This window comes from Macaca nemestrina, chromosome 9, assembly GCF_043159975.1.
Source record: "Macaca nemestrina isolate mMacNem1 chromosome 9, mMacNem.hap1, whole genome shotgun sequence".
NCBI classification, from domain to species: Eukaryota; Metazoa; Chordata; class Mammalia; order Primates; family Cercopithecidae; genus Macaca; species Macaca nemestrina.
The window spans coordinates 6,668,073-6,692,906 of NC_092133.1; the positions used below are offsets into that span (position 1 = coordinate 6,668,073).

At 42.6% G+C, this 24,834-nt stretch overlaps 1 protein-coding gene across 3 annotated transcripts in view; it reads right to left on the reverse strand.

Moving 5' to 3' along the window:
* Positions 1-24,834, reverse strand: part of LOC105470532 (dedicator of cytokinesis 1) — a 546,684-nt gene that overhangs the window by 379,939 nt on the left and 141,911 nt on the right. For all 3 annotated transcript variants that reach the window (XM_011722623.3, XM_011722619.2, XM_071068926.1), the window contains exons 22-23: positions 20,332-20,466; positions 10,926-11,034 (exon numbers count right to left, since the gene is read on the reverse strand). In XM_011722623.3, the coding sequence (XP_011720925.2) occupies positions 10,926-11,034; positions 20,332-20,466 (244 nt within the window). The remainder of the gene's footprint in view (positions 1-10,925; positions 11,035-20,331; positions 20,467-24,834) is intronic.

Here is a 24,834-nt window from a genome sequence, read left to right on the forward strand (position 1 = left end):
CAGATGTGGGAGGAGCACCTGGCAACAGAGATCTTTGAATAAGATCAAGGGTGGAAGAAAATAAGTTCAGGTTCCTGAGCACTGAAGCCACCATGGCCAAAGGAGAGATTTTCCACCAGTGAGTGTCATTACAGGGGGACAAGGCAGGAGGGATGGCAAGGAAGTGCCTAGAATTCTGCAATCTCAAATGAAAGCCTTGTCCTCTAACAGGTGGCAATATGAAGGAATCAACATGGAAAAATGGATCATAAAATTAAAGAAAACATAAACACACACTACTTATCAATGAAATAATTTGTTGCAGGCTTCAAATGCTAAAAGCAAAATTGTTGTATTCAACAATAGACAAATTAATTTGATGAAAAATCATTTGATTACACATCAATTCAGGCACATGTTCTGAACTGACATACAGCCATTACAATTATGAGTACACATTAATAATGGATAGGTGTTGTGATATAATGATAAAAAATCAGTAAACCAAAAACTACGCAGGTTGTAAGTATAAACATTTTGATGTTCACGCACTAGAAACCAATAGAAATACTTGGTTTGCTGAAGAAGCCTGGTGGAAGAGAGATGATTTTTCATTTCAGCTGCTGCTGCATTTCTGTAAGGTAGTGCTACTGCTGCAATTTCTGCTACTGCTGCAATGTACCGTGCACAATATAAATGGGGGTGGAGAGGTGGTCAAGGAAACAAGTGTATTTATCCAAACCTCCCCAGATTAATTCTTGCCTATGTGAGTGGTATTGCTCCCTCCAGAGTGGGCAGGAAGAATCCTAGGAAGCAACCAAGAAGACTGGAATGCTGCGGCACCTGGTGAGTTCAGATCTCAGCCAGAAACCCCCTGCAGGGCCACAGACCAGCAAGCGGTGGAATGAAATCGGGAGCATTTGGACCCACAGGTCCTCTAAAGGCAAGCCATAAAATATTTTCTTCACTTTTCCTTGCTCCTCCTTCCGCTGAGTCTTTCTCAACATGCCACACTTGCAAGCGTGTCATCATCTGTGTGGAGGGCAAACTGATCAAAGCAAAATAGTCCGGAATGTCAGACAGCTGAGGGCAGGCAGCCCGAATGAAGCCAGCCTTGAAGGCTGCAAGAACTGAGACCAGGTGCCCTGCCCACAAACACTACTGCTCACACAGCAGCTCTCTGTGCAAGGCCAGGCCTGGCCACTTCCCACCCCATATATGGCCAGGGACCCACAACCTTAGCATCACCTGGGGGTTGATTAAAATGAAACGTCCTGAGGCCCCTCCCTACAGAGTCAGAATCACATTTAAACAAGACCTCCAGGTGATCATGTGCACACTGGAGTCTAAGAAGTTTCCAGTCCTGCCGCTCCCATGTCAAGCTGACTGTGGGTGCCTGGCTAAGGACCCACTTCCTCTCCAGTCCTCTGTTCACCACTGACCTGACTGCCAGTGGCCTCCGCACTGACATCCACAATGACTTCTACCATGGGTGAAATTGTGTCCCTCAAAAGGCTACGTTCAGGCCAGGTGCAGTGGATCATGCCTATAATCTCAGCACTTTGGGAGCAGGGGGATCACAAGGTCAAGAGTTTGAGACCAGCCTGGCAAACAGGGTGAAACCCTGTTTCTACTAAAAATACAAAAATTAGCTGGGCGTGGTGGCAGGCGCCTATAATCCCAGCTACTCGGGAGGCTGAGGCAGGAAAACAGTTTGAACCCGGGAGGTGGAGGCTGCAGTGAGCCGAGATCACACCATTGCTAACGGTGTAACAGGCTTCTGGGTGACAGGGCAAGACTCCATCTCAAAAAAAAAAAAAAAAGAGGCTACATTCAATTCCTAACCCTTGGGACCCATGAATGTTTTGGAAACGGTCTTTTTTCAGATACACTCGAGTTGGCCTGAGGCCATGCCACAGTAGAGTGGGCCCGGAATTTAACATGACTGATGTCCTCGTAAGAAGAGAAGAGACACAAAGACAGACCCACGGGAAGAGTGCCGGTGAAGACGGAGGCAGAGACTGGAGCGAGGCATCTGCAAGGCAGGAAATACCAAGGATCGCCAGAAGCCTAGAGAAAGGCACAGAACACGTCATCTCTTGGAGCAGCCAAAGGGAACCTGTCCTGCCGCCACCCTGGTTTCAAACTTCTAATCTCCAGGACTCTGAGAGAAGGAAAAAACTGCTATTTTAAGCTACCAAGTTTGTAGTATTTTGTTAGAGAAACTTTCAAGCTTGGCCACTCACCTCCTTGACTCTGGAACCTCCCTCTCTTCTCTATGTTGCAGGAGAACTCTCCAGAAGGCCTGGCCTGTAGCTGATTCTCAGCAAGCGTAGTCATTCCTGTCATGGTTGGCTTCACCTGAGGTGCTAGCCTCAGCTGCCCAATATTCTAATTCAACAAGTCTGTCTCCACACGGACAATGTGACCTAGACGGTCCTCATCCAAACCACCGCATCTGTGTCCCCACGAACGACGAGAGACTCTCAGAGTCCTGACTCGTGCCCATGACATCCTCAGATCAATTAACACCAGCAATGCACACCCCCCCACTCAAAATCAAGGCGAAAATATTTTATTAGTTGCTCTTAGTAAACCCTTCTGGCTCAAAATGCTCCCCAATTTCTCTAAGCTGTTTGCTGGTCTATGACGGTGCCAACATCTCATTGGCCGGTTTGCTCCAGGCCCTGATTTGTCAGGTCAGAGGGAGTGGAACTCACCGGAGTTCTCACCTCCTTATCTAACTTAGCCAACAATCCTGTACCGAGAAACACAAAGGTCACAGAAGCAGGTGGCTTCCGAGAGAGGAAAGTGGCTCCTGACTCATCCACCATGGCAGCTGCATAGCCCAATGCCAGGAAACACAGAAGGAAGTGGAAAAGAAACACAGACAGACAGGAGCTCTAGTGGAAACCAAGGTGGGGCAGACACATTTCATACACGTGGCCCTGACAAAAGAAGCACCGAGTCATCACCCAGGAATCAAGTCCTAATCGCCTTGATCATGACTTTCATAGTACTTTAGAGCGTTTGAAAATCTGGATGCCTCAGAGCAAACCAGATGGAGCACGGCCTTTGCCATAGACAAAGAGGTCAGCCAAGCACTGTTCATGAAAACTGAAAACTAGAAACCAGCTAAGTGCCCTCAAATGGAAAATTGGTTAAGTAAGTTATCATACAGCCATGAGGCAATGTGTAACCTTTGAAAATGTGTGCTTGAAAAATACTGAAGGACACAGGCAGATATATATAGAAAAATGCAACACTGTAAAAGCGTGTGTGTGTGTGTGTACACGTGAGAATTTGTACTATACATATTACATTTATATGTGTGTATATATAGGTGTGGGTGTATACATATGTGTGTGCATATATAGCATAATGCTAAATGAGCAAAAAGAGCTCACCATTATAAAAACAAAAATGCTAACAGTGTAATCTCTGGAAGGTAGGGTGATAAATGACTCTTATTTTTCTTAATTAACTTTGTGGCATTTTTCTAACCAGATCACATATTACTTTTAAACTGAGGGCAAGGACACAATAAATGGCTGCTTTGTTTAATGCAACTACCAGGACTTGATATCTTTATGAAAATCTGGAACACGCATATAAAGACGAAGGGGCGAAGTCAGGAGCTGCTGTAAGAGAGGCGCCAGACAGGCCCAGAGTTACTCAGTGAAACGTGACTTCCTCACCTGCAAGCAAATCCTACTTCATCTGATCTTAAATTGTCATCATCCCTAACACATTCAGATCATTTGTTCTGAGGACAATAAAGTTCTCTGTGTACAAATTTGTGAGTAGCAGTGTGGATCCCAGATGCTAGCCTGGAAATAAATAGACAAAAAGCAGCAAAAACTTCTCATAAGGAAGAATTCTGGGTAAGATATAAGGCAAGAAAGTACAGTTCATTTCAAGTCAGGAAATTATTTGTAAGGGAATCAAAAAAGGTGCCTCTTGGAGGGCAGAACTAACCCACCAGCTGTATTTACTGAGATTACAGAATAGCTAATTTCAACACAGCCCCTCTCGAAGAAGGCCAGATGGAAATGGTGCTATGTGATGCTTAGAATGGAAAGAGATGGGGAAGCCTGCTCCCTGGGGACAGTGCCCCAGAAGGAAGACGAACCCTCTATATCTGTGTGCCAGCCTCAGCTTGGGGGGCCTCAAATTCAATTAATCTTCACCCCAGTCCAATCCGCATGCCGGTCGGGAAAGCTGCCTGAGCGCCAGGGGCCTGGGGCTCTACACAACAATGGAAGAAATGCAGAAAGCGAACAATAATCTTTTCATAATAAACCAAGCAGGAGACACAGGGGCAGAGTCCTGAGATGGAGAAAGAGCAGTGTTTTTCCAATGCAGGTTTAGATCCATTCGTGCTCATGAAATAAATTTAGTGCCTGTCAACCAGCAATTTTTTTTTAACTGAAATGCATTAGTCTAGAATAGACTAAAGGAGACTAGACCAGAAAATGCCAGAATGCATCACAGGGAATTAGTGCACAACTGCTTCATGAGCATTTTCTAGCTTCATATGCACAACACACACACGCGCACACACACACATACTGGGTAAGCATCAATTTCCCACTGTGGATCATGGTCAAAGTTTCCTCCTATAGAAAATTCTGGAATTCTCAGCCCCAGATGGAACAGACTATGCCAACGTCCTGCATGGGGTAGTCTTTTCCCAGGGTCATCTCAAGGGAAGGGAGTAATATTTGTGGACTTGAAAAGATGTCAATGCCTGTAAGAACTGACTGCAAAGCCCCAAACGCCCCAATCCAGCACTGCAATCCACAAGTGGCCAACAAACAGCCACCTGCTGCCAACACAGTGGGGCCATCGCCAAGGTCTCCTTCCACCAGCCCTCGTGACCGGCCCTTTCTAAGTCTCCTCCCCTCCCCTTCACACTCACCTAATTCCTGTGGCATTTCACCAGTTTTTAAGTTGCTTTACGCACGTCCACTTAGATGGAAAGCCCCACCAGGGATAATGTCGGCATCTTACCAGCCCAAAGCATCCAGCCTGTTCTCCACTAACGTGGATGGCAGGCATGGGCCCTGTTTGCAAACACCATGGGATAGCCAGGGCTTAGCAACACTGTCTCTAGGAGCCAAACGGGGAAAAGAGTGGTTCTGGAACTGGCCAAACAGGGTTTAAACCAGGGCGTTACCCCATCCCAGCTGCGTGGCCTTGGGTAAGTTGATTAAGGTCGCGAGGCCTCAGTGTCTTCATCAGAAAGCAATCAAAGTATCTATTTAATAGGGCAATTGTAAAGACTAAATCAGTTGAGAAATACAAAGCACGGTGAACAGCAGGTGATCAGTATCAGCTCCAGTTATTCCAGCACTAGGCGCTCATGCTATTTCTATCAACCACTGATGGGGGCAGCTAACCCTCAGGAGGCTCCCCACACCCAGATGTTTGGTGTTTCCTGGGGAAGGCACTGGCTCTACTTGGGTCTCTAAGAGGGGAAAAGGCTTGGAGAGCCAGGTGGGCTGCCTGTGAAGCCGTCTGGGTGTCACACACTGCAATCTGACCCATTTCTCCTGGCAGCTGAAGAACAGCACGGTTTTCTGAGAAACAGCAAGTCATCGCCAGATGGGAGTTTCAGGAAAACACCAAAAGAGAAGCCGAGGAAAAAAGGGGCAGGTCCAGCACCAGGGTGCGGGAAATGGTTCCAAGACTTTTCCGCCCTAATTTCAGGAAGAAGAACTGGGGACCTACCAAGCCCAGTGGTTCAAGAAACCACAGCCACAGTAGCACAGAGAACAGAAGACAGCAGAAGGGAATTCCGAGGCTGTCTGGAGACACCGCAGCTGGGGGCTGCGGGGGCACCCGGGAGGAGCAGCAGCCACAATCGCTTGGGGCAGAACAGAGAACAGGACTGGAGGGCAGAAGCAACGGGGCCAAGGACCCTCTTGTCAGGTGGGAGAGAGAGACGCCAAGGGCAAAGAAGAATCCAGAAGGCAGGGATTGAATTTCCAGAACATCTGGGCCTGGTGAAGAGGCAGCCCAAGGTGAAGACAGGAGATCTGAGATGGTGAGGAAACAGCAAGGGGTGGAGCGGGTCTCAGGGAGGGGGAGGCTTCTCCTCTTCAGAGGGAAACAGACAGAAAGAGGTGGTGCCGAGACCCCAAGGCTTTTCTTTTTTCTATTTTTTTTTTTTTTTTTTTGGAGACTGAGTTTTGCTCTTGTTGCCCAGGCTGGAGTGCAATGGCGCGATCTCGGCTCACTGCAACCTCCACCTCCGACCCCAGGTCTTTTCAGTGCGGCAGTCAGAGCGGCATCATTCACTCAAGGTAGGTGGTGTGCGGCCTGGAGCTCGAGGAGCTGCAGAAGGAGCTGCTAAGGGAAAGTCAATATGGAATTTCAAATGAGGTTTCGGTAGAATGGTGGGGTGCTGGGGAAAACAGGATGATTCTTTGAAAAATTCAAGCATAATTACCACGGGAAACAGCAATTCCACTTCTGGAGCACTGGCAGCAGGGTCTTCAAGAGGCACCTGTACACCCAAGTTCCCAGCAGCATGAACCACCACCACCATTAGGGGGGAACAGGCCGAGCCTCTATCCAGGGACGAGTGCGCAGGCAAAACGTGGACAAGACACACAGCAACATGACAACCTTAAAAAGGAAGACGATTCTGACACATGCTACGACCTGGTAGAATCTTGCAGACATCATGCCACATAAAAGAAGCCAAACACGGCTGGACATAGTGGCTCACGCCTGTAATCCCAGCACTTTAGGAGACCGAGATGGGTAGATCACGAGGTCAGGAGATCAAGACCAGCCTGGCCAACATGGTGAAACCCCGTCTCTACTAAAAATACAAAAAAATTAGCCAGGCATGGTGGTGGGTCCCCGTAATCCCAGCTGCTGGGAGGCAGGAGAATCACTTGAACCGGGAAGCTGGAGGTTGCTGTGAGCCAAGACTGCGCCGTTTCACTCCAGCCTGAGCGACTGAGCCAGTCTCCGTCTCAAAACAAAACAAAACAAAACAAACAAACAAACAAAAGCCAGACACAAGGCCGGGCGCGGTGGCTCACGCCTGTAATCCCAGCACTTTGGGAGGCCGAGGCCGGCGGATCACAAGGTCAGGAGATCGAGACCACGGTGAAACCCCGTCTCTACTAAAAATACAAAAAATTAGCCGGGCGCGGTTGTGGGCGCCTGTAGTCCCAGCTACTCGGGAGGCTGAGGCAGGAGAATGGCGTGAACCCGGGAGGCGGAGCTTGCAGTGAGCCGAGATCGTGCCACTGCACTCCAGCCTGGGCAACAGAGCGAGACTCCGTCTCAAAAAAAAAAAAAAAAAAAAAAAACAAAAGCCAGACACAAAAGGACAAATGCGGTATGAGTCCACTTCCACGAGGTTCCCAGAGCCATTAAATTCTTAGACCCAGAAAGTAGGACAGTGGCTGCCAGGGGCTGAGGGGAGTTGGTGTTTGACAGGGCTGGAGTTTCATTCAGTTTGGAAAGACGAAAAAATTCTAAAGGAGGATGGTGACGATGGTTGCACAACAATGTGACTGTACTTAATGCCACTGAACGGGACACTTAGAAATGAGGAATTTCATGTTATTTGGCCACGGCAGTATGTTTTCAAAAAGCATTTGGCTGCAGCCCCGAGGCTGAGGGCCATTAACTGAGGGACGGTGAGGCGGCACTGAAACATCTGGGTATGCAGGCGCCTGGGGAGCGGGGGTAACGAGAGGTGGCCGCTGGGCAGGGGAGTGAAGGGAGGCAGCGTCCACACACTCCAGGAGCTTCCTGGACATTTGACTTAACATAAAAACTTGCCCAAGCATCCTCCATTTGTGTTTTCTCACTTAAATGACCTTGGAAAAATGTTGTCACTAAATCAATGACAACAGTCCTGTTGAAAATTCTAGCTGGAGACCACGCTTACCCTGCGGTAAATGACATCTGAAGTTCCTCCTACCCTCCGCCTTCACTGACTTGTCAAATCCCGTGGCTGACTCTAATCTGCAAAGTGGATACCAGTGGCGGGTTTGGTACCAAGAAGGGGATGGGGCCCTTCTTTACTAAAAACTCAAAAAAATTAGCCGGGCATGGTGGTGGGTGCCTGTAATCCCAGCTACTGGGAAGATGAGGCAGGAGAATCACTTGAACCGGGAAGGCACCAACCCTTTGGTACCAACATGGGCCATGCTTGGGGAAACAATCTTTAACCTTTAAATGTCACAGTCTGAAAATATACTTTGTCTATGTAAGATGGTTCACAAGGTTATTTCCTTCCATTTAGACACAGCAAAACTGAAAGAGTTAAAACACCACAAAAGCCAGGCTCCCACGATGGGAATCTTTAAATTTCCAACGTCATCGAGAAAGCACCTATTGTGAAATAATATGATACCAAATTAGCAGAAGGGAGGCGACATGTCTAATAAAACGCATCTGTCTTGCAGATGTAAGGTTTGCATCGATGCACACGCGTCACTCAATTTGCTTGTGTCTTATAATAAAACACCCACTGAAGCAAGGTCTTCCCAGTTCCTAGTCACTAAGTAATCTGACTTCAAGGGAGGGAGGCAGACACAAATCAAGCCCAATCAAATTTAATAATGTAAGAATATATTTAGCAATCTAAAATTACTGCTGGGCTCAAAACTTCCTGTAATTTTTATCTATTCTTACACTACGCACGTCTGTTTTTCTAAAACGCCACTGAATTCAGTAGTAAATGTACCATACACATTGCTAATTTTAACCTTGGGACAATAAGATGGCTTTGGGCAATATCAAGTTGCCAAAATAACCTAAAATTTTAATGTATGCACCACATATATTTCTTTCTGTATAAATCACCAATTTTTATAGTAAATTCATGTTGAAAAAAAAAAAAATCAAGAAATCATAGTAAAAAGTCCAAATGGCTCCACCGAACAGCTGCACCACCTCTGAGATGAAAGGTAGGCCCCGACTCGATTCATGTCTGCTTATGCTGGTTTCCTTGGTCACAGCAACCATAAGCCACGTCTCAGCACACATACATCTTTGTTCCAGGGCATACGGCAAAGCTTTAAGGCTGGGAAATGACTTGACCAAAATACTTTTAAGACACTAGCCGTAAGAATGCCTTCTAAAATTATACATTAAACGAACATTAAAAGAGGAAGAACAGAAGCGTCTACCACGATCAGTCGAGTGAAAGATGTAAGTTAATCATTTGGAAGATTCTTGTTCTTTGAGGGAATTAGTGCAGGCAGCAAATTGCAAGTTGCACAGCTCTTTCTGCAATAAGTCAGCCCAGTGAAAACTGCCATCACTGGAATAACCTAGAGTGTGGGGGTCCTGCAGCTGCTCCACGGGCCTCCCAGGCACTTCCGCACCAGTGAGCATCCTAAAGAACACTCATGCCTCATGAGGGGAAGGCATCTTTCTTCCAAAGGACCACATGGTGAGATCAGGGCATCAAAAGAGGGAAGAAGAACAGAAGAACAGGGGCACTGGAAGGCTCGCTCTTGTGCATAGGCAAAGATCCGCTGAAGCATGAAGATTCACCACCATTTCCGGGGCATGGACACCCTGAGAAATTAGGTGTAAAACATGATTCTCATCAATTCCCCCAAATTTAAATAAAGTAAATTCAGAATCACTCTTTCCAAAGAGCAAAGAGAGAAGCAATGAAAATATTTAAAAGCACCTGGGGAGGAGGAAGAAAGGATTTCACTGCACATGGAGCGTGATTATGTTCACTACAAAACAGGCTTCGGGGCCTTTCCCTCTAGTTCAGGCTTGGTAGGGCCCACAGCCCCTTCACTCAGCCATAGGCGAAGCCCTTCATCTACAAGTGCACTTTGATACAAAGCTACAGCTAGATAAGAAGAATAAAGTCCAGTGTTCTGCAGCAATGTAGAGTGAAGAAGGTCAACAGTAATTTAGTGTATATGTTCAAAAAGCTAGTAGAAAGGATTCTGAATGTTCACAGCACAAAAAATGAAAAACGTTCAAGGTGATGCTATGCTAATTACCCTAATTTGATCACACCGTATACCTCTATTATCAGCATGTATCCCATAAACATGTAAAATTATTATGTGTCAACTACAAATAAAAGAAAAAAAAAGGCCGTGCACAGTGGCTCACGCCGGTAATCCCAGCACTTTGGGAGACCGAGGCAGGTGGATCACCTGAGGTCAGGAGTTGGAGATCAGCCTGAGCAATATGGTGAAACCTCGTCTCTACTAAAAATAAAAAAAAATTAGCTGTGCGTGGTGGTATGCACCTGTACTCCCAGCAATTCAGGAGGCTGAGACAGAATAATTGTTTGAACCTGGGAGGCGGAGGTTGGAGTGAGCCAAGATCGCGCCACTGCACTCCAGCCTGGGCAACAGAGTGGGGCTCCATCTCAAAACAAAAAACGAAAGAAAGAAGAAAGGAAAGAAAGAAAGGAAAGAAAGGAAAGAAAGGAAAGAAAGGAAGAAAGGAAGAAAGAAAGAGAGAGAGAGAGAGAGAGAGAAAGAAAAGAAAGAAAGAAAAAGAAAGAAAGAAAGAAAGGAAAGAAAGAAAGAAAGAAAGAAAGAAAGAAAGAAAGAAAGAAAGAAAGAAAGAAAGAAAGAAAGAAAGAAAGAAAGAAAAGAAAAGAAAGAAAAGAAAGAGAAAGGAAGGAAGGAAGGAAGGAAGGAAGGAAGGAAGGAAAGAAAGGAAGGAAGAAAGGAAGGAAGAAAGGAAGAAAGGGAAGGAAGGAAGGAAGGAAGGAAGGAAGGAAGGAAGGAAGGAAGGAAGGAAGGAAGGAAGGAAGGAAGGAAGGAAGGAAAAAAAGCACAGCTCTTGAAATCAAATTGAGATCTCTGACATTAACAACTATAGTATTTGGGGCAAGTTTATTAACTGTAATCAAAATACCTACCTCCAAAAACGATAATGAAAGAAGAAAAGAAAGAGAAGCTGCCGTGGCGGTGGCCGGCACTCACCTTCACCCGGACGGTCTGGTCTGACATGCTGCTCATCATGTCATTGATGGACCTGAAGAGCTGCAGCAAAGATTCCACAAAGTCGGCCTCTCCCTTGTTTTCATACAGTCTGCAAAGAAACACACAAACTGTGGGGGCCTGGCAGAAACACCTCAACATTTTTTGAATCCCTGTCTATAGCCATGAAGGGAATCCCTTGGGTGACAAGTTAGAATGAGAGACCACATCCTCAACATCCATGAAGCAAGGAAGGTGACTTGGCAGCGAGACTCATGCAGACCACTCAGTCAAGGTGGCATGCCTCCACATACAGAGGCTGACTCTTAATACTACCACTCACTGCCTTTTCATTGTAACATACTACATCTTATAAATCTGAAAAACACAGAAAATATATAGAAAGGGAGGGAGGAAAGGGCCAAGGAAGAGGAGGAGGGAAAGAGGATGGGGAAATTCAGCTTTATTTCTACCCCACAAAAATTACACTATTAAGATGCTGTTGTGTTTTCTACCAGTGTTTTTATTTTTATTTTATTTATTTATTTATTTTTGTGACGGAGTCTTACTCTGGTCACCCAGGCTGGAGTGCAATGGCACAATCTCGGCTCACTGCAATCTCCGCCTCCTGGGTTCAAGCAATTCTCATGCCTCAACCTCCCAAGTAGGTGGGCTTAGAGGTACCCGCCACCATGCCCAGCTAACTTTTGTATTTTAGTAGGGACAAAGTTTCGCCATGTTGGCCAAGATGGTCTTGAACTCCTGACCTCAGGTGATCCACTCGCCTCGGCCTCCCAAAGTGCTAGGATTACAGGTGTGAGCCGCCAGGCAGCCACTACCAGTGTTTTTAAACCCATTACGTCACAAATTGAAAATCAACAACACACTCAATTTACCAGGATCTTCTAATCCTTTAACACGATATTACAAGAGTTGCTTTACTTTTTATTTCAGAGTAACAGTGCTATACAAATGTATTCATTTCAACATCAGTGGTAACTGAAAAGTATTCAAGAGGTGGGACATATTTAATAAATAGGTAATAAGGAAGTTGTGCATTGGTTACATGTATGCTAATATATGTTACTAATTGAAAATAAGTCTCATCTGTAAATTATTTGTTAGCAGTTACTTCAAGTTGCTGTGTTACTAAAAAGCAACACATTTGCATTTTAAAATACTGTGACTCAGATGTTTTATTAATGCAGAGTTTATTAATACTAGTTTGCTGCCTAATTAAAAATATACGATACCTGAAAACTGTGTACAATGGAAAATTTTGTAAACTACGTGATAATTAATTACCCTAGAGGTAGTCTGATATTTAAATGGATTCCACTGTAAAGCAATAAATTCTGTGTAAAATGGGAAATTGCAACCTAGTGGATCTGTTTTGTAAATAAGGGTTTTCAAATGGCATTTGCTTAAGAGATGTACCAAACAATTAAAGTGATGTGAGTCATGAACTTCTGCTTGCAGGTGACATGGAGAACACCTGGTAGACTGGTACAACCCTCAGAGGCATCAAGCTGCAATCATTTTTCCCCTCAGGACATCTGTAATTCCTAGAACTGTATGGGGTAGAAGACTAAAAACCAAAATGAAAACCTCTATAAAGCAAAGTGGAATTTGTATCAGTCATCAGAGAAAATGACTAGAGTCTGGAAAAAGCCAGGGAGAGAGTCCCCAGGTAACAGAGCTGACTCTCAGATGAAAGGATCCTAGAAAGCCAGAGGCATAGTAAATGGAGACAGAGGCATACTAAGGGTACAATGTAGCCTTGAAACTAAGCAGGCTCTGATTAAAATAACATGGTCAGACCCACTTTATCTAGAAAAAGACAGGATGAATTATCTCTGGAAGAAGATCACATCATCTGAAGTTTCTACAGTTTTACATACAAAAGGTCTTGACTTCAAACAAAAATTATTAACCTTAGCAGAAAACCAGACCACAGTCCAAGTGAAAGAGGAAAAAGAGAGCAGAAACAGTCCCGCAGATTAGATATTACGGTTTCCTAGAACATCAAAACAACTACAATCATCATATTTGAGAACAGGGAAAATAAGATAAAAATATGACAAATAGAAGGTAAGAGAAAACTTTTAATAGAGAAATGAATCTATTTAAAAATAATCAAATGGAAATTCTAAAACTGCAAAATATAATCTCTAAAATTAAAAATTTATTATATGGATTAACAAAATAGAGAGTAGACACAGCAAGAGACAGAATTAGTAAAATGGAAGACAATCCACAGAAAATAACTAAACAGAAGTACCAAGGAAGAGAATACAGAAAAGAGGGCTAGGGATGTGTAGGCATATTGAGGAGATCTAACATACATGTAATTCAAGTGCCAAGAGAAAAGGAGGAAGATAATGGGACAAAAGTAACATTAGAACAGACAATGGCCACCAATCGTCCAAAACTGATCAAAGATATCAATCAAAAAATTCAAAAATGCAAGGCAGGATAAATTAAAAGCAAAAACAATCCCATGCAACCCATAGTAAGACTGTCAATAACCACAGAAAAGGAGACAAACTAAAAGCAGCAAGACAGAAAACAATACCATTTAAATTCAAAGATGTATCCATAAGTCTGAAAGCTAATGACTTACCATAAATGAAGAAAATCAAAACAGAATAGAATAATATATGGAAGAAGAAAATAGCTTCCAATCTAGAATGCTATAGTGAGTGAAAATATCTTTCAAACACAAAGATGAAATAAATCATTTTCAAACAAACAGAGCCCCATAACTGGGCAATACTAAAAGAAATAATACAAGGGAGTTACAGAAAGAAAATTATCCCAAAGGAAAAGTGAAATTGAAGGATGAAAAACAATTACAAACATAAAACACATCAAATGAATACTAACTGTATAAAATAACAGTAATGTCTTATGGAATATAAAATATGTAGAATTGAAATACAATAATAATATAAACAGAAGAGAAGAAAATGGTAATCCTAGTGTGCTATTTTTCTGGCCATATCTAGCATTATCAGTGGATTGGTAAGAGTAATCATTTGAAATACTCTAAAACAAGTCCAACATGCATGTTACCATCTCTAGGATAATTGTTAAAAATAATAGTAAAAGAGTATCCAAATAATATGTTAAGAAATCAGAAAATGGGATTATTAAAAAAAGTGTAACTGGTATAAAAGAAGGCAAAAAAGGAGTAAAAGGGGAGCATAACACAGATGGGGAAGGGAAAATTAATGTAAAAATAATATATATAAATCTAACATATTACTTAATTATACTACATATCAATGGATGAAATGCTCCATTAAGAAGAATGTCAGACTGGATTAAAGAAAAATACAACTATATGTTGCTAATAAGAGGCACACCTTAAGTATAAAGACACAGAAAGCACCAAAATGAAAGAATGGAAATAGGTATTCCATGCAAATACTAGCCAGAAGAGTAAGAGAAACTTTTCATATTGATTAAAGAAAAAATCCACAAGAAAGACATCACAATTTTAAATCTGTATGCCCCCAATAGCACAGCTTCAAAATCTATAAAGCATGATTAATGAATCTTTAATATTTTAAAAATTCTGCAGAACCTCTCATGAATAAAAATGTTAAAGTTTATCTTGTACCAACCAATATGTTTAGAACATAGCATTTTGCAGTGATCCTTTTGAAGCATCTTTCTGTAACAAAAGATGACTGTGAAAGTCTCTAGAATCTCCCCTTTTCGTTTTCCCAGATAAACCAGGGAGAGCCACTTTTTTGATCCACCCTAAGGTGGATAAAAAACTGAGAAAAAACAACTCAGAAATATATCAATAAACAGATGAATAAGATCTGCTCATTCCTTGCTCTACTTAAATAAGTATTCATTAACAAGGAATGACAGGATCTTTGTCTATTAACTACATTCTATTTTGTGACCCAGGGAATGAGAGCAAAAAGGTCTGTACAACTTATTCATGATCAATAACTAATTATTTATAAAGCTAACACCAGATGACAGGCAAAAACTCTACGAAGCACAAGAAACCCAGAAGAGGAGGCAGGCGGTAACTAGATTTACTAATTTGATTCTGAAGGTCTGATGCAGGATATCTGTTTTCTGGCTTCCTAGTTAATGCGATCCGCCCACACAGAAAACAGACAAACAAAAACCAGTGGAGAAGTGCCCCTGGCTGTCAGGAATCTTTCAGTGGGTTCCCCAGGAATCAAATGTCTTTGGGCCACAGCTTTTAAACTGTTGTTCTCATTTCAAAACAAAATGAGCTTTCTAAACAAAACAAAAAATATGAGACTGCATAGCAAGAAAGATAGTAAGTTAACAATATAAGCTTCAGTATCTTCATCTCCAAAGTTTCACCTCTTTGTTCTTTGGAAGAATAATTACGGTCAATTATCCTGGAATTTAACAAAGCTACTGCATTACAGGAAAACACAGCAGACCATTTTGAAAGCAAAAGAAAAATAAGATCTCAAAAGTTTATCCCAACTACAAAAAGGAAAACACATTCATGAATTCCAGCTGTGAGCACAATTGTTTTTCTCTCAAGGTAATACACATGCTGGAGGTAAGAAGATGAGAGTCCTAGTTTGTTTTCTTCCCCACCTCTGACAGCACCACACAGGAGATATGCTTGGAGATTGTCACGGATCAGACATCCTAGACATCTGCGTGGGACTTGGGGCTCTTTTTCCTTTAAGTAGCCTACACAAGCTAGGAAAACGATTTCATCTACAATTCAGACCTGTGATAGCACAGATGAAGTAACAACTGACATGCTGTGGTGGGATGATGGGGAGCTGGAGTGAGGAGGACAGAAGGGGAGGGATTACTAGAAGACGTCTGCCCTACCATCCAATATTCTAAGGGCATGGGTTTTCTCCTCTCATAAAATCTATGAAATATCTTCTCAGCCATTTCAGAATACAGATTTAAATTTAAGTATTTGTCGTCTCTGCACAACACAGCTAGGTGCTCTACGTCTCAAAGAACGCTGTGTCCTTCTCTCCCCTCCGGAATCAGGGTAGGCAGCCAGGATCCACATTCAGGAAACGTTCAGAGAAAAAATAATAAAGTCAAACTATGAAAGTCTGGGATACACTTGGGGCTCAAATGCTCATTAAGTATTCATGGAAGGAAGGAAGGGACAAAGAAGAGAAAAAAGGAGGGATGGAGAGAGGAAAGAACAAAAAAAGGAGAGAAGGAAGAAGCTAGGGAAGAAGGGAAGAAAAGGGAGGGAGAGAAGGAACATGAGTATCAACCTCCCCAGAATCAGTGGGGTACAGGGACTCACACCTGGAATCCCAGCACTCTGGGAGGCCACAGCAGGAGGATCGCTTCAGGCCAGGAGTTTGAGACCAGCCTGGGCAACACAGTGAGACCATGTCCTACAAAAAATTACCCAGGTGTGCTGGCACCTGCCTGTAGTCCTGGTTACTTGGGAGACTAAGGCAAGAGGATGGCTTGAGCCCAGGGGTTTGAGGCTGCAGTGACCTATGACTGCATCACAGTACTCCACCCTGAGTGACAGAGGGAGGTCCTGTCTCAAATAATCATCATCATCATGACCAGGAGCAGTAGCAGCATCGTCAGGATCTCCAGAATCACTGCAGTACTTGGTCAGCTAAAGTCAGGAATGCCCAGACAATGGCCTCAGAGGCTTAGGGAGCCTCACTGAGTTGTAACAATTGCTACAACTTGTCTTGTGACCACTTTGTGTCCTCGACAGTCTCAACTCTTCTAACAAACAAGTTACCCCAGCAAAGAAACTCAGTTTGTGGACCATGCGTGGCTCCTGCTGGGTCCACACCAGGACAAAGGCAGGCAGAGGGATCATGGTCTGTGCCATGCTGCTGACCACCAGAATGCAGGCATTCAGATGACTTTAGCACTGAACACTTCCTGTCCCAAACACAAGGGGCAGCTGAGTACTTCAGTCAGTTTCTATGTAGCCTAGTAGGACTAAACCATGCCAGTGGATCACTTAGGGCCTAAAGAGAAACTTAAAGCCAAAGAGATACTATTGACAGAAGTCTCAGAGATTGACTCCCAAACTAATGGAGAAGAAAGGCTCTGCAAAGCCTAGTTAAGTAAGATTTAGTAACCCAGAATGAGTTAGGGAAGCTCTCAGAGAACAGACCTTCTGGGCTGAAGGTATGAGGAAGAGAATGTTAACTGCCCATCCATTATCTATTTCTCCCTAACTTCTTTACTAAAATCACTCTGGTTTTGTAGAAAGCATCAATCAGCCCATCTAAAAATCCTTTCCAGCTTCCTGCGGGTAGGGTGGTCATGTGACATGGTTCTGGCCAATAAGATGAAAGCACACCATACTTTCTAGGGATGGGGAAGCTCTTTCGAAGGAGAATAGTTGGCACAGCTGTCTCCCCTTTGCCTTCCCCTCTCCTCCACCTGGAACGCAGAGCTGATGATGAGAAGGACAGGAGCCATCTTAGGATTAGGAGATAAACAGACCCCACTAAGGATGGTGGGGCAGAGAGATCAAAGGAGCCAAGGACATCAGGACAGAGTCCTCATGCAAGTGCATGAACTCGGAACACTTCCTCCAGGCTGCACATTATGTGACTAAAAAAAAAATGAACCCCATATGGTTAAGTTACATAAATGGGGTTTTTCTATTACATGCAGCCAATCATATTCCTAAGCACTATTAGACATCAAAGAAAAAAAAATTACGGACCATGAATCTAAGATTTTGTGCCATTTGTAGTTTGAAATTGAAGGAGATTAAAGAAAGAGGCAGAGAAATAATTTGCTACTGGTCAACCTGGGTAACTCAATCTTTTCTAAAGCAGCATTATAGCATTTACTACAATAGTAGAAACACTATGAGTATCTTTTTTTTTTTTTTTTTTTTTTTTTGAGACGGAGTCTCGCTCTGCCACCCAGGCCGGAGTACAGTGGCCTGATCTCCACTCACTGTAAGCTCCGCCTCCCGGGTTCCCGCCATTCTCCTGCCTCAGCCTCCCGAGTAGCTGGGACTACAGGCGCCGCCACCACACCCGGCTAGTTTTTTGTATTTTTTAGTAGAGATGGGGTTTCACCGTGTTAGCCAGGATGGTCTCGATCTCCTGACCTTGTGATCCACCCGTCTCGGCCTCCCAAAGTGCTGGGATTACAGGCTTGAGCCACCGCACCCGGCCAACACCATGATTATCAATGCACGATCGTTTGAATTACAAACCTCTGAATGAAAGGGAAAGTCAGCAGTGTTATCTGGTGAGAATATGCAGATCATCAAATGCCTGAGTCAATGTCATACTGATCACAAACTGCATAAGATTAACATTTTTCAAATAAAACACGACAAAATCTGTAACATCTTTCAAGTTCATCCTCCCATCCTAGTACTGATTTGGGTTTAGTGTCATCAGAGATTTAAAATCAGTGGGGAAAATATAAGAGCAAGGCAGAGGGGGCCAGGAAGTTCATTTTCATAGAATTAACTTTACTGAAATAGAATTAACTGTACTGAAACATAATCAAAATACAAGAAAACATAACCCAGCTTACCATGCTGTTTCACCCTGACAATGAGCAAATAAATGACAACTTAGACCCTTGAGGGAAAGCTTCAACCCACACCAAAGGTCATGCATATCCATAATAAGCAAAATAAAAGGGTGTATCTTTAATATCTAAGTCAAGGATAAAACCATGATGCCCTCAAACATGCCATCTTTGTATGCAAAAATGGCAGCATGAGGATTGTGGTTTTAACCATGGGCACCCCAGAGTGCACACAAACACACTCCAGTCTCACATCACTGGTGGTTGCCACCCTGTTTATGACTTCGGTAGGTCAACACACAGTCAATCACTTGTTGCTCTGTCCTTATTTCTAACATGGTAGACAAATGGTCAGATTGTGAATTCTTTCCCCTTCTCCTGGGTCCTTCTGGACATGACTGCTTCAGACAAACAAAAACGCAGTGAGGAGGAAATGGGAAGGCACTGATGTGGGTCCACACTTACAATCGCTGATTTTCGCTAATGGGTTACAAGGGCACCACGCTTTTCAAAGGCAAATGTATTTGCTAATTCAGAGGGACACAGGTTAATGAACCCCATCTGTGTGTGGAACTCACAATAAGAACAATAACAGCGTAGGACCACCAACATCCATTGACATCACTCATGGCAGGTCACCCACAAAATAGCCATCCCCCAAAAAACCAAGCAGAGGGAGTGAAATTGCACACCACACCTCAATACGCTTGCTTTTCACATCCTTTGAATCATACAGTGAAGAGGCGTGGGCCAACTTAGAAAGTTCTCATTTTAGCACAGCTCTTAACCTGCATCTGTATCTATACAATATTAAGGCTCTCTATAAAATAATCAAGTCACAAATATCCCAATTTATTTTACTGAGGTAAAATATACATAGATATAATTCACCATCTTTACCATTTTTAAGTATACAGTTCAATGGTAATAAATACATTTATATTCTTCTTGTTCCCCTTTAACCCTTCGATTTACTTTAAAGCTCAAAAATCACTCATAGGTGCATCCACACAGGGTGTGAAAAATGTCACTAGGCTACAGCACTTGAGTATCCTTCCTCATGGAAATACCCTATGTGGGAAGACTTCTCCCGAAATGAAACTTCACTCTACTGAGGAAAAGAGAAGGAAATCCCAGAGTCTGTCCAAGTGAGGCAATTTCACTTGGTTTTGCCTTTTCATTGTTGTTTTGTTTTCATTTATTTATTTTGTTTTTGAAACAGAGTCTCCCTCTGCCGCCCAGGCTGGAGTGTAATGGTACGATCTTGGCTCACGGCAAGCTCCGCCTCCCGGGTTCACACCAGTCTCCTGCCTCAGCCTCCCGAGTAGCTGGGACTACAGGCGCCTGCCACCAGACCTGGCTAACTTTTTTATATTTTTTAGTAGAGACGGGGTTTCACCATGTTGGCCAGGGTGGTCTCGATCTCCTGACCTCGTGATCCACCCACCTCGGCCTCCCAAAGTGCTGGGATTACAGGCGTGAGCCACCGCGCCCGGCCTATTTTGTTGTTGTTGTTCTTTTGGGGCTTTGTGCCACATAAAGATATTCTGAAAAGGGCTTCTGAGCCCTCGGTGGATGCCCAGGACTGCACCTGCGCCATCGGGAATGCTTTCAGGAGCCAAGGCTGGACTCACAGGCACACATCTCAGATGAGGAACAGGGCTCTCGCCTCAGCACCAGCAGGGACCCGGGAGGGTAAGGAGAGAGTGCGCAGCCCACCCCAGGATCCCTATCGAGTAGTGCTCTCTCAGCCTAGAAAGCAAGGGGAAAAAGAGGAGAAGAAGAAAGGAAAGAATAAGGGGCCGAGAGAAGGGGAAGGAAAGAAGTGAAGGATCTCCTGCCAGTCCTCTGAGAGGCCGTGCAGGGAACAGGTACGCACTGATTGAACAGGATCCTGGAGCGCACGATGAACTTGAAGATGGACTCCAGCGCTTTCATGGCTTTGTAGAGCTGCTCGTTTACTCCCGGCTTCTCAGCACCGTCCACGTAGTTCTTCAACACTTTTGTCAGCTTCCTATTCACAATACAAACACGCACAAATAAGCTCAGGAAAGGACAATATCTCAAATCTTAACTGCTAAGGAAATACACAAGTAGGTTACTTTTATTTGGTTTCCATCTATCAGTTTATGAATATCTGTAAAACGTTTTCTTTTTCTTTTTCTTTTTTTTTGAGACAGTCTCACCCTGTCACCCAGGCTGCAGTGCAATGGCACAATCTAGGCTCACGGCAACCTCTGCCTTCTGGGTTCACGCGATTCTCCTGCCTCAGCCTCCCAAGTAGCTGGTATTACAGGCGCACACCACCTCGCCCAGCTAATTTTTTGTATTTTAGTAGAGACGGGATATCACCGTTTGCCCAGGCTGGTCTCGAACTCCTGAGCTCAGGCAATCCACCCCCGTTGGCCTCCCAAAGTGCTAGAATTATAGGCGTGAGCTACCGCACCTGGCCTGTAAAACATTTCCTAATCAGTAAATGCGCCTGATAAAATCTCTCTCTGAGCGCAAAGTCTGAGCATTTAATAAGCACTTTCTAAGTGTAGATGTTGTTCTAAGCAGGTGAAATGCGTTATCTAATTTAGCCTCTACAGCACACACTATGAGGCGGTATTATCTTATTTAATGGATGAGGAAACCAGGACTTCGACAGGTAAAACACTAGCTTCCCGAAGGTCAAACAATAAAATCGAAGAGATTTTCATTACAGCCAAACCGAGACACAAAAAATGTTTTCAAAAAGGCATGACACCGAAAATATTCTCTGGTAGATAGTGGTGATGATTTTCTCAACACTGCACTTTAAAACTATTAGGTAGGGGCCGGGTGCGGTTGCTCACACCTGGAATCCCAGCACTTTGGGAGGCCAAGGCCTGAGAATCACTTCAACTCAGGAATCTGAGACCAGCCTGGCCAACATAGTGAAACCCCGCCTCTAGAAAAAATACAAAAATTAGCCAGGTAAGGTGGCATATGGCTGTAGTCCCAGCTACTCAAGAGGCTGATGCAGGAGAATCACTTGAGTCCAGGAGGCAGAGGTTGCAGTGAGCCAAGATTGCGCTACTGCACTCCAGCCTGGGCGACAACAGTGAAACCTTGTCTCAAAAAATAATAATAAAATAAAATGATTAGGTGAATTTTACGTTATGTGTATTTTACAACATTTTTTTAAAGGCATGAAATAGTATTTGTTATTGGAGAGCATCTCACTTTTATTCATGTTAGTTGATTTTCTAAAACTAGAGTTCTTACGCTGAAAATTAAAATTTTACAAAGTTTTTCAAATAGGAGACAGTCTTAAATTATTAATAAATTTGTAAAAATCCTTATAGAAAAGAGTATAAACAATATATAAGAACAGTAAGAATACTATCAATGGACACATGAAGATTTTAAAATATTTTTTACATTTCCTAATAAGATTCCCAAAAACATTTAGTTTTAAAAACATAATGACTACTACACTCTTAGTCTATTTATTTATAAATTGGGATCTAAAACCAAGTAACATCCTAATATGAAAACATTTAAAATCTTTTCCATGATAACAAAAAGTTTACATACTTTAGAATACAAAAAAATTGATTAAAATTATTTGTAAATTTTTCATCCTACTACAGAAGCAATTATAGACAGTTGGTATAAATAAACTATATATTAGAAGCTTAATGCTAATTCATGGCTTCATAAATATTTTCAGTGTTTTCACCAGGACCTGTCGTAGGCTGGGGGGGTGAGGGGGCAGATGGGAGAGGGATAGCGTTAGGAGATATACCCTAATGTAAATGACAAGTTAATGGATGCAGCACACCAACATGGCACATGTATACATATGTAACAAACCTGCACGTTGTGCACATGTACCCTAGAAGTTAAAGTATAATAAAAAATACATATATATTTTTTCAGTGTTTAATTCATAGATAGGTTTTTTTAATTCCTTGCTAAAGATGAAGGGAAATGTATTAATAAAGTATTTTTACTTTACTATAATTCAAATAACCAGAAAGTTCAAATGATAATAGATCTACTCAAAGTTTTAGGGAATGTGAGAAGATTAGAAGGTTTTTAAAAATCTACAAATGTATGAAATTAATCAACTTCATTAATAAATACATGAAAATTAATATAAATTTCTGCCTAGTACAAACTTTGGGGTATCATAACACTGCTGTTGGATAAATGGGCATAAAATTTTTTGTTGTTGTTGAGACAGAGTCTTGCTCTGTTGCCCAGGCTGGAGTGCAGTGGCATGATCTCAGCTCACTGCAAACTCCGCCTCCCAGGTTCAAGCGATTCTCCTGCCTCAGCCTCCTGAGCAGCTGGGACTATAGGCACGCACCACCATGCCCAGCTAATTTTTATATTTTCAGTAGAGACAGGGTTTCACCACATTGGCCAGGCTGGTCTCGAACTCCTGACCTTGTGATCCACCCACCTCAGCCTCCCCAAGTGCTGGAATTACAGGCATGAGCCACTGCACCCAGCCAGGCATAAAACATTTTAGAGGGTAAAGTGGAAATACATATTATAATATCTGTTGGAAATATCATTATAATTAAGGTTATTAAAATCCTTTGACACCAGGAATTCCAACTCTAGTAACTGTCCTACAGAAACGATTACAAATGAATCAAATGATGTTCACTGCCGCATGATCTGACTAGTAAAAATACATAAACAATGCAAATGCCCAACCTTTGAGAGCCAGTTCAATAATTGGTGATACATCCCTGCAATGAAATACTGCACAGCAGTTCAATACACAAAGTGAGAACTCCCTCATCACTACAGTAAAAAAAAAGGCCAGTTTTGTCATTATGCTGTTAAAAGAAAACAGCAGTTACAAAATCAAAGGTCTGTTGTGAATCTGTTCTGTATTTTATATTTTCTCCCTCTGATCTTTTTGTCTGTCCTTATGCCAATACCATACTATCTTGGTTACTGATGTTTAAATCTTGAAATTTTGATCTTCTAAAATATTATTTCAGTATTTCAGACTTTTTGAAACATAAATTTTCAAACTAGCTAGTCCATTTTTTTTCACAAAAGCATATAGAATTTTCATTGAGACTGTGTTCAAACTATAATTTGAAATAAACATTCAAGCAGTATTTTATTTTTCAATACATGACATGGTATATATTATCCAATTATTTACTTCTTTTTACATTTCTCTTAGCAAATTTTGCAATTTTCAGTCATCTATCAGTAACTTTATTCCTCATTATTTTTATTTATTTATTATTTTTGAGACAGAGTTTCACTCTGTCACTCAGGCTCTACAGAAGCACAATCTTGGCTCACTGCAACCTCTCCTTCCCAGGGTCAAGAGATTCTCCTGCCTCAGCCTCCCGAGTAGCTGGCATTACAGCTGCCCACCACCATGCTTGCCTAATTTTTGTATTTTTAGTAGAGATGGGGTTTCACCATGTTGGTCAGGCTGGTCTCAAACTCCTGAACTCAACTGATTCACCCACCTCAGCCTCCCTTCCAAAGTGCTGGGATTACAGGCATGAGCCACCACACCCGGCCTATGACTTTTTGATAATACCATAAACTGTACTGTACTGTACCATACTGTAATTCTATGTACTTTTAATTCCCTCTCTCAATTATGTGTACATAGACAATTGAAGTTTCCTTTTATGTTTGTTTTATTTTCAAATAAATTATAAAATAGATTCAGGAGGGTTTTTTACATACAAATCACATTGTGAAAATACAGTTTTTCTTTCCAATCGTTATACCTGAAATTGTTTCTTCTTGCTTTACTAATCCCAGTGCAATAATAAACAGATATGGCAAGAAGAGACATCCACGTCTGTTCCTGAACTTACAGGAAAAGCTTTCCATGTTCCAGCATTATATATAAGGTTAGCTATGACTTTTCTTAGCTGAGCTTTATCAGATCAAGGAACTTCCCATCTATTCCTACTTTGCCAAGAGATTTTATCATAAATAGATGTTGAATTCTGTCAAAGGCATAAAGCTTCTGAAACAGTGGTGCCCAACAGAACTTTCTGCGGTGATGGAAACCTGTTTCTGAGCTGTCCAACCTGGCTCAGCACATGTGGCAACTGGGCACTTGAAATACACCTGGCACAACTGTGGAAGTAAATGTTTAATTTTATTTAAATAGCCACGAGACTAGTGCTGTGACATCAGACACTGCAGGCATTGTTAAGGCCTTTGGCTAGGCAAAGATTGTTTAGCCACAAAATGAAAATCCCTGTTTTTTTAAACGATGATTTAGGCTTCAACAAAATTAAAACTTTCTGCTCACCAAAAGACACCATTAAGAAAAGGGATAAACAGAGGCAGGAAGAAAATGTTCAAAAATTGTGTTTCACACACAAAAAATACATATATTTATGTGAATAAA